Below are 8,374 nucleotides of genomic sequence, written 5' to 3' on the forward strand. Positions count from 1 at the left end.
CTGTTTTGAAAGCTTGATTTAACTCTCACTTGGATGGAAAGCTATTCAGGATCTACATCCCAGTACACAGGATGCCATGCTATAGTTACAGTCTATGGGGAATGGAAGCACTCCATTTGTCCAGAATACAAGTATTTTATTACAGTGTTATTCAGTGCACCTTTGTGCAGTAACAGGCTGCAGGAAATATTCGTTACAAATAGTTAAATAGCTGGCAATGTTTTAAACAATATCAAACCCCCATAAAGTTCAATGGCACCAAGTGCTCATCAGTTCTGATTTAAAGAGAAGATAACTAAGTTTCAAGCATTAGTCACCATTTAGGGTGATCAGGCAGAGCTTCCATAGGCTTTGCCCCCAACACAGTTCTCACTGTGTCACTAATATTTCATTTTTCTTACTGCATTCTCTGTTAAATTGTAATGAGTTACATCGGATCCTACTGGTGCTGTACAGCAAGTTTCTGACTTGTCTATAAAACTCTCAGACACTTGCGAACTAGCTATTTCATAAAGAGCTGAATTATATTCTGTTCTGCTCAACAGTACATTTTACATAATGTTTTTCTATGCACTACTTATCAAATGAAATTTTAAAGTGTCTTGTGGATTTTTGGTATTGTAAACATGTTGTACTGGTTAATATTAAGTGACAATTTATAACATTCTCAAGAAAAAAAAGCAGATACTCTCTAGCCCTCAGGACAAGTTCTTCACACACACAGCCATGCACACACTCAGTCATTTGTTATAAAATTGGGATGAAACCCAGGCAAGACCCCATTTCAGATTAGTTAACATGAATTTGAGTGCTTTTGTCCATTGCTCTTCAGAGTTAAACTGTGTTTTAATAGAGTAAGAGCCACCACTGCCACCTGTATCTTCGATCTTGCCTTTCTCCACATCCATTCTGTATCATATAAAAAGAGGTTTATTAACACATTTACATTTCAACATAAATCGTCACCTCTGATAAACAGCTAACGCTGTGTAATCTCTTCTGTGTCACTTCATTTAAGTTAGCTTCATTCCACTGATTATGAAGCAGTTATTTCCAGTAGTTGGGTTTGACATTTGAAGTGTCCAAGTACTGTATTTTCAGACCCTTTAATCTCAGGATTATGAATCTTACATAAGTGCTGAATATTTTGTCTAAGACATGGTCTGATCCCCTATATTAACAAAGGTAAAAATCAGCTTCTAAAAAAACTATGCAGTGGCCTTTCATTGCTGAGGAACTAGCTTTAAATCCCATTTAAAAGGGATTTAAAAAGGGACAGAGCCCAGGAAATGGTTCTGTGCTGCTCTCCCCTCAAGCACAGAACCATCAGATGATTTGGCTGAAAATAAGATAGGCCTGGAATAGCACAGAATGCTGTGGGTCAGGATGCAGTGGCACTGGTAGAGCTGCATGGGCTAACATGCACTATGTTACAGAAGCACTTCAGATAGTGACATTTACCTGTAAGGCAAACAAAAGCGAGTTTCGCCTTTCTCCACCTCCTCTTTGAATTGCTGCACGCAGTCCAGGAATGCCACCATCGCATGATCAAATTTATTGTCCCAAAAGAACCTTAAACCCCCAGAACAATACAAGGGCAACTCCTGAAAGAGAGAAGGTAGTTCTAGGCAGCCGAGAGACTCCAGTTTAGAAACACTCACCACAGGCGCAGGAGATGGCCCTAGGGATTCCTCTACCTTCAAGAGCCAAGCCACACTGTGTTCCATTCATCCCAGCCACCATTCACCACCTGGACAGGACTCTTGAGCCCATTGACACACCTCAACTGGCCAGAAGAATGGCTTTTAAATAAAACAGGGCACCTCCTCCGCTTCTTTGCACACCCATCCCCTAGGGGAGCACGAAGCATAATACGTAGTCCTGCCTTGAGTGCAGGGGACTGGACTAGATGACCTCGAGGTCCCTTCCAGCTCTATGATTATTAGAGGTAAGGCAGTTACAGCAGCAATTGTATTAAGCCTCAGTAACAGCCGTGTTAGTCTGTATTCGCAAAAAGAAAAGGAGTGCTCAAATAAATTGGTTAGTCTCTAAGGTGCCACAAGTACTCCTTTTCTTTTTGTATTAAGCCTGTAATAAGAGCTAATCGTGAATGGCAGGATTTAAATTTTCTGCTCACTCACATTAGTAGGAATAGAGGGAATTTAACTTTCCAGGCAGATTACTTTTGGATTTTCTTACCTTCGATTTGTCTGTGAGGGACTCTAAATATGAATGGTTTCCATAGGGAACGAGACGGTATCTGAAAGAAAAGGCAGGTAAGTCTGTGAGTGCCTTTTCCCATGGCACAATAGCCAGTACGAGGTGTATAAAGTATTGCTCTTACCTTTGAAATTTCAGGCCCATCTTGTTAGCAAGGGCATGAAGCAGTAGCACAGTCTGCCCCCAAGCTGCATTGATCTCATTCCATTCTACAGGGACGCTGGGGAGGCGGCCAAGTCTGAAGTTATTAATTGTGCCAAACTGCCCACTGTGCCTGTGTTAAGAGGAAAAGCTGTAAGAAAGCTCTTTGGGGCAGGGTTTGTCTCTATGGTACCTAGCACAACAAGGCCCTAATCCCCATTGCTGCTGTAATGCAACGTAACCCTGCAAGCCATCAAGTCTCTTTAAGGAGCTCTAAGACAATGGAGCAGCTTATATTATCTTTGTAAAGTTCAGGATTCAACATGGCAAGTGCAAAAGCACAAGCAGAGCTGTTCAGTTATGGCTCAGCACTGGGCTCCACCTGGTCCCAGGTTTGATAGTCTATAGATAGCACCTGCCAGCTGCTCTCATGTTTGCAAATCTCCCCACACAGCCTGGGTAGAGCATGTTTCCTTTCCTGCCCTTTCAGCTGTCACCATGAGGAGATCCGATTGCCTGCTCTCAGCTAAGAAGTAGATTTCAGCCCTGGGTTGCACCTAAGTTGCCAAAAACCAGGTTGCTATCTTGGCAATGATGCTGTAATGCAGATTCATGAAAGCTGGTGCTTCAGCAGCTCTGCCCCTCTAGCTCAGAGCCTATGTTACCAGATATGGAAAGTTGCATTGAACACATTGGTTTTCTTCAGTTTATCCAACTGGATCTGGGCATAGCGCATCTGGTTATCAACACTTTTCAGTTCGTCGTCCAGCTCCAGTTGCTGCCTCTTGAATTCACTGTACTCCTTCTGATACCTTCAAACAGCAACAATGAGAAAGCTACCAACAGCACAGGACAGCAAGAGACCAACTCCTACATGCACCACTACCCCAGACAGACCCTCTCTATGGAGAGAGACCTAAGTCACTCTCATCAAGGTACCAGATCCACAGCTTTGTAATAGAGGAAGCCACTTGTACCCAGTCACAATTCTAATTGTGGGTCATTAGAAGTACAGTACATGTTTACTCACAACCCAGTCTGATACACCCACTTGTCCATATTTGTCACTACTGGCATGAAATAGACTTTGGCTAAGACTCACTGTGCTTCCTCCTGATCCAGTCTCTCTGCTTCTGTCCTGACTTTCTCAAAGTTTTCTGCTACCATCTTGCGGTTCTTCTCTACTTCCTCCAGCTCCTGGATCAATCTCTCCTCTTCCAAAGCAAGTTCTTTCAGTTCCATCTGCAGCTTCTCCTTATCATCCTCATTCATTTGTTCCAAGATCTCCAGACATCGTCTACAGGAGACAGTAGGTGGTTACAAAAGGATACTTAAGGCAATTCTCAAAGGATGAGATTTGGAGAATTGCCAAATGCTTAGTTCAGGAACTTCTTTATATCTATATTCTTTCCCTGCTTTTCAGACTAAGGCTACTGGAAGTGATGATGGAGTGCTCCAACTGTTCAATAATAAATCACTTACTTGTAGTTCTGGCATTCATTCTCTGTGATATTGAGTTGTGTGTCTAACTGGTCTAGAAGGGTATCTGTGCATTCCTCACACAGAGGATGGTCCACATCTGTTTGTCCTGACATAATGTCAAAAAGGTCACCAGTAACCTAGAGAAAGAGTTCACTCTTAGTATAGAAAATTTAGAATCAGCTCCAGGTTCTGCTCGATATTAAATGAAAAAACAAGTGTTAAATGGACAAACATGTGCCCCCTAAGAGAACAGCAAGGTGCCATTTTTCACAGCCCAAGCTTGATAAACTGAACAGATTTTAAGCTTGTTTACCTTTATTCTACGCAAATATTTGAAGGCCAGAAATACGAGTTACAACTCCAACTCGCAAACTGCCCCAAAGAACTTACACTACATTCAAGAGAATATCTAGTTTGTCAGCATGAGACTTGCCTTCAGTCTTCTGCTTAGATTTTCCATGGTGCCCCCATCAGAAGCCTCTCCAATCAGAGTAAAACTGTTGGCACTTTCTGTTGACATCATTCTTGAAGAGAAAGGGATTTTGTTGTTGTGAACTGATGAAGAATGTCAAAACATCACTGAATTTCTCTCACTGGAATACTATGTCCCAAAGCTTCCTCACTGAGACCCCTCCACTGTGCCTTTAATTCTGATGTCTTGTGCAGTCCTTTCCCTTTTGATTTTCATCTGTACACTGAATTTACATAAAGGTCAGTGGGAGACTTACAGTCTTAGGTGGCAGTGCACAGGTATTAGTTCTGTGCCACCCCTTAGCTGGTAAATAATGTCCCAAGAACAACACAAATGCAGGAGTAAGAGCTGCTACAAAGGGGGTGGGGTGGGAATAGCAAGGTCCTGAATGGAATGGATTAAAAAAGGTTTTGGGACCCTACTGGATCCAGCAAATACCCCAAGTGCCCAAGGAAACTGAGGATCTCAGCATAAGCCTAGGTGAGGTTCACCACAGCAAGGGAGAATCTGTACTTAATGCATGATTTCTGTGGTCAACCACCCACACCCAAAACATGCAAGTTACACTTATCCTTCCCTATATAGGAGTTCTTTGGGCTTTCATATACTACAGTGGAGTGCATGATAAATAAAGAATGAGTAAGATTTATTCTGAAATGAAGCCAGCAGCCACAATGTCTTCCATAATGGCAGCTCTTATATAGATAGATCCATGTAGAATCATGAGACCCCCACAATGTTTCAGAAAATTTACTGCAAACACAAGCGATACCTGGCTGGAGGAATGAATCTCCTGGATACACCATCCTGACGGTTTTCTGCGAAGGCTTCCTGAAAATTAAGGCAATACACCATCAGTCAATCAAATGCCACTCATGACATAAAAGAGTAGAATCAGCTTCCTTTTGGGTTCTCTCGCAAAAGGAGGGTTATCATCCTCACTGGACAAATTAATTGATGCTCAGGCTAACCTGTAACCTCCAAGAGACAAACTAGCTTTATCACAGGACCTTGGGTAAAGGAACGAAGAGATATTCAATCCGAGCCTTTTACCTCTGTTACGTTGGTCTCTTCTTCATGAAGGTCTCCTGGTTTTGCTGGAGCTGTGGTAAGTAACGGAGCTGAACAAAGAACAACAATGACAAGAGGACTGAAGAAATTGTGCATGATAAGCAATGAAACGATTTCACAGAGCTGCAGGTTTCTGAACGCAACACGGGCTGTACAGTCAAGGTCCCACCTGTGGGCATCCCAGCCATCTTCTTCCAAGGAGAGCTGGGTGTTGACCCCTCCCCGGCTGCCACCCAGACAGCCCCTCTCCGGTCATTCCTCAACCCACCCTCAACCCACCCCCAGGGCGTGCCAGGTCGACAGGAACCTTCCTAACCGCCTGGTCAGTAGCGTGCTGCGAAAACAGGGATATAGCTCAGTGGTAGAGCATCTGACTGCAGATCAAGAGGTCCCTGGTTCAAATCCGGGTGCCCCCTGGAAAGATTTCAGGGGGAGGGATAGCTCAGTGGTTTGAGCATTGGCCTGCTAAACGCAGGGTTGTGAGTTCAATCCTCGAGGGGGCCATTTAGGGATCTGGGGCAAAAATGGGGGGGCTTGGACTAGATGAGTCCTGAGGTCCCTTCCCACCCTGAGATTCTAGGAAAACAGCGCGCTTACCAGGCCCGCCGCGCTCTCTACTCACCCGCTCTCCTCCCGCCCCGGGCGCTGCCCCCGGTACCTGTCAGCTCCTGGATGGTGACCCGGTCGAGGATCTTGAAGGACGTGTCCAGCTTGAGCGGCTGGCTGCAGCGCTGGCACACGAAGCTGACCTGCATGGTGCATGCCGATGACTTGGAGCCCTCCATGCCCGCGCGCTCCCCCCGCCTCCGAGCGCGGAAACGGGCCCACGCGCCGGGGCCCACGCGCCGCCCGCGTCACCGCCGGGCCGCCCCGCGCAGGCAGGACGTGACGCCATCGGCCCGCCGGCAAGTCGTGTCCCCGACTCCATTTCGCGGCCTGCAGCGCCCCCTAGCGGGAAGGGGGACTAATGGGGGCCGCGGGGTGACGGCATCGGGGCAGGGGAGCAGGCTGGGGAAACCAGCAGCATGGCGGGGGGAGAGCCAGCAGGGGCGGGGGCAGTGGGCGGGGGGAGAGCCAGCAGGGGAGGGGGCAGGGGAGAGCCGGCGGGGGCAGTGAGGCAGGGGAGAGCCAGCCGGGGAGGGGGCAGTGGGCGGGGGGAGAGCCAGCAGGGGCGGGGGCAGCGGGGCGGGGTGAGAGCCAGCAGGGGCGGGGGCAGTGGGGCGGGGGGAGAGCCAGCAGGGGCGGGGGCAGTGGGCGGGGGGTGAGCCAGCAGGGGAGGGGGCAGTGGGCGGGGTGAGAGCCAGCAGGGGCGGGGGCAGTGGGCGGGGTGAGAGCCAGCAGGGAAGGGGGCAGAGGGCGGGGGGAGAGCCAGCAGGGGCGGGGGCAGCGGGGCGAGGGGTGAGCCAGCAGGGGCGGGGGCAGTGGGCGGGGGGTGAGCCAGCAGGGGCGGGGGCAGCGGGGCAGAGGAGAGCCGGCGGGGGCAGCGGGGCGGGGGGAGAGCCAGCAGGGGCGGGGGCAGTGGGGCGGGGGGAGAGCCAGCAGGGGCGGGGGCAGCGGGGCGAGGGGTGAGCCAGCAGGGGCGGGGGCAGTGGGCGGGGGGTGAGCCAGCAGGGGAGGGGGCAGTGGGCGGGGGGTGAGCCAGCAGGGGAGGGGGCAGTGGGCGGGGGGTGAGCCAGCAGGGGAGGGGCAGTGGGCGGGGTGAGAGCCAGCAGGGGCGGGGGCAGTGGGGCGGGGGGAGAGCCAGCAGGGGCGGGGGCAGCGGGGCGAGGGGTGAGCCAGCAGGGGCGGGGGCAGTGGGCGGGGGGTGAGCCAGCAGGGGAGGGGGCAGTGGGCGGGGGGAGAGCCAGCAGGGGCGGGGGCAGAGGGCGGGGTGAGAGCCAGCAGGGGAGGGGGCAGAGGGCGGGGGGAGAGCCAGCAGGGGCGGGGGCAGTGGGGCGGGGTGAGAGCCAGCAGGGGAGGGGGCAGCGGGGCAGGGGAGAGCCGGCGGGGGCAGTGGGGCAGGGGAGAGCCAGCCGGGGAGGGGGCAGCGGGGCAGGGGAGAGCCGGCGGGGAGGGGGCAGCGGGGCAGGGGAGAGCCGGCGGGGAGGGGGCAGCGGGGTGGGGCTGGACTGTGTTGTCAGAGCACCACCCTGGGCTCGGGGGCCCCGAAGGGCCGGTGTGCGGCTCCTGGGGGCCGATGGTGCTCTCAGCAGCTCTTCACAGAGCCCGCTCCCCATTACAGCCCTGGGCCCTGGCTCAGACCAAGACGTCAGAGACCGAGCGGTCGGGCGGGGAAACACGCGGGCAGGGCCTGGGCCCTGGGCCGCCCTGTCCGAAGGTTTCGCACGCTGTGGAGGAGCCAGGGCCGGAGTCGGGATCATTCCGACCGCGCCCACGGGCGAGTCCGCCAACACGGCTCAGCGGCCGGGGCAGAGGCTTGTTCCCTCCCCGGCCCGAGGCGTTGGCAGCCGCTGGAACAAGGGGCCGGGAGCCCCCCCATTGCCATAAGCGCCCCCTCCCCCGAGGCGCCCCTGTCCCCAGAGCGAAGGGACGGGCAGCAGCGGAGCCCGCCCCCCCCATCCCGCCGGCTCTGGCTCTGGCTCTGGGGGATCTCCGGGCCCGTCTCCCGGCTCTGACGCTCGGCTGGTGATAAAGACCCCCCGCGAGCCGGACCCCCCTGGCCCCCGCGAGCCGGACCCCCCCTGGCTCCCCGAGCTGCCTCTCCCGCCCCGGGGGGGGGGGGCTCGGCTTGGCTGCCCCCGGGGTCCGCCTTGCAGGGAGGGTCACCCGCTGGTGGGCGACGCACGAGGCCGGGGGCGCTGCGAGGGGGGAGCGGGGATGGGGGTGCTCAGCGCCCCCCCGGGGCCCGTCGGGTTGCCAACCCTCCCGGACTGGCCTGGAGTCCCCGGGGAGGGAGGCGAATCTTTAGTGAGGGAGGGTGCCCTGAGCCGCAATCTCCGGGAACGGCTCCCACCGCAACCGGCCACGCTGCGGCCGCCCGGCCCCACG

At 53.2% G+C, this 8,374-nt stretch overlaps 1 protein-coding gene and 1 non-coding gene across 4 annotated transcripts; one reads left to right on the forward strand and one right to left on the reverse strand.

Moving 5' to 3' along the window:
• Positions 1-115: 115 nt before the first annotated feature.
• Positions 116-6,418, reverse strand: BECN1 (beclin 1). 3 transcript variants are annotated; one of them, XM_073326052.1, is made up of 11 exons: positions 6,009-6,418; positions 5,369-5,436; positions 5,088-5,146; positions 4,277-4,367; positions 3,844-3,980; positions 3,464-3,658; positions 3,027-3,173; positions 2,345-2,494; positions 2,200-2,260; positions 1,462-1,604; positions 116-909 (listed from the first exon to the last, which is right to left on the reverse strand). In XM_073326052.1, exons 1-11 carry the CDS (start codon positions 6,169-6,171, stop codon positions 741-743), a joined length of 1,383 nt encoding a protein of 460 aa, XP_073182153.1. In that variant the 5' UTR covers positions 6,172-6,418; the 3' UTR covers positions 116-740. The 3 variants fall into 3 exon arrangements, with proteins under 3 accessions (XP_073182153.1, XP_073182154.1, XP_073182155.1); XM_073326053.1 differs by having other exon boundaries at positions 6,045-6,416; XM_073326054.1 differs by lacking the exon at positions 3,027-3,173.
• TRNAC-GCA (transfer RNA cysteine (anticodon GCA)) lies at positions 5,731-5,802 on the forward strand. The gene has a single exon. It is a non-coding gene; the product is annotated as a tRNA-Cys (tRNA).
• Positions 6,419-8,374: the final 1,956 nt, after the last annotated feature.

This window comes from Lepidochelys kempii, chromosome 27, assembly GCF_965140265.1.
Source record: "Lepidochelys kempii isolate rLepKem1 chromosome 27, rLepKem1.hap2, whole genome shotgun sequence".
NCBI classification, from domain to species: Eukaryota; Metazoa; Chordata; order Testudines; family Cheloniidae; genus Lepidochelys; species Lepidochelys kempii.

Coding starts and splice junctions, on each gene's coding strand:
- BECN1 (XM_073326052.1), bottom strand. CDS start 6,171: ATGGAGGGCTCCAAGTCATCGGCATGCACCATGCAGGTCAGCTTCGTG. Junction 3,981..4,276: donor ATCTAAGCAGAAGACTGAAG/GCAAGTCTCATG, acceptor CTCTTTCTCTAG/GTTACTGGTGACCTTTTTGA. Junction 3,174..3,463: donor CTGGATCAGGAGGAAGCACA/GTGAGTCTTAGC, acceptor TGCTGTTTGAAG/GTATCAGAAGGAGTACAGTG.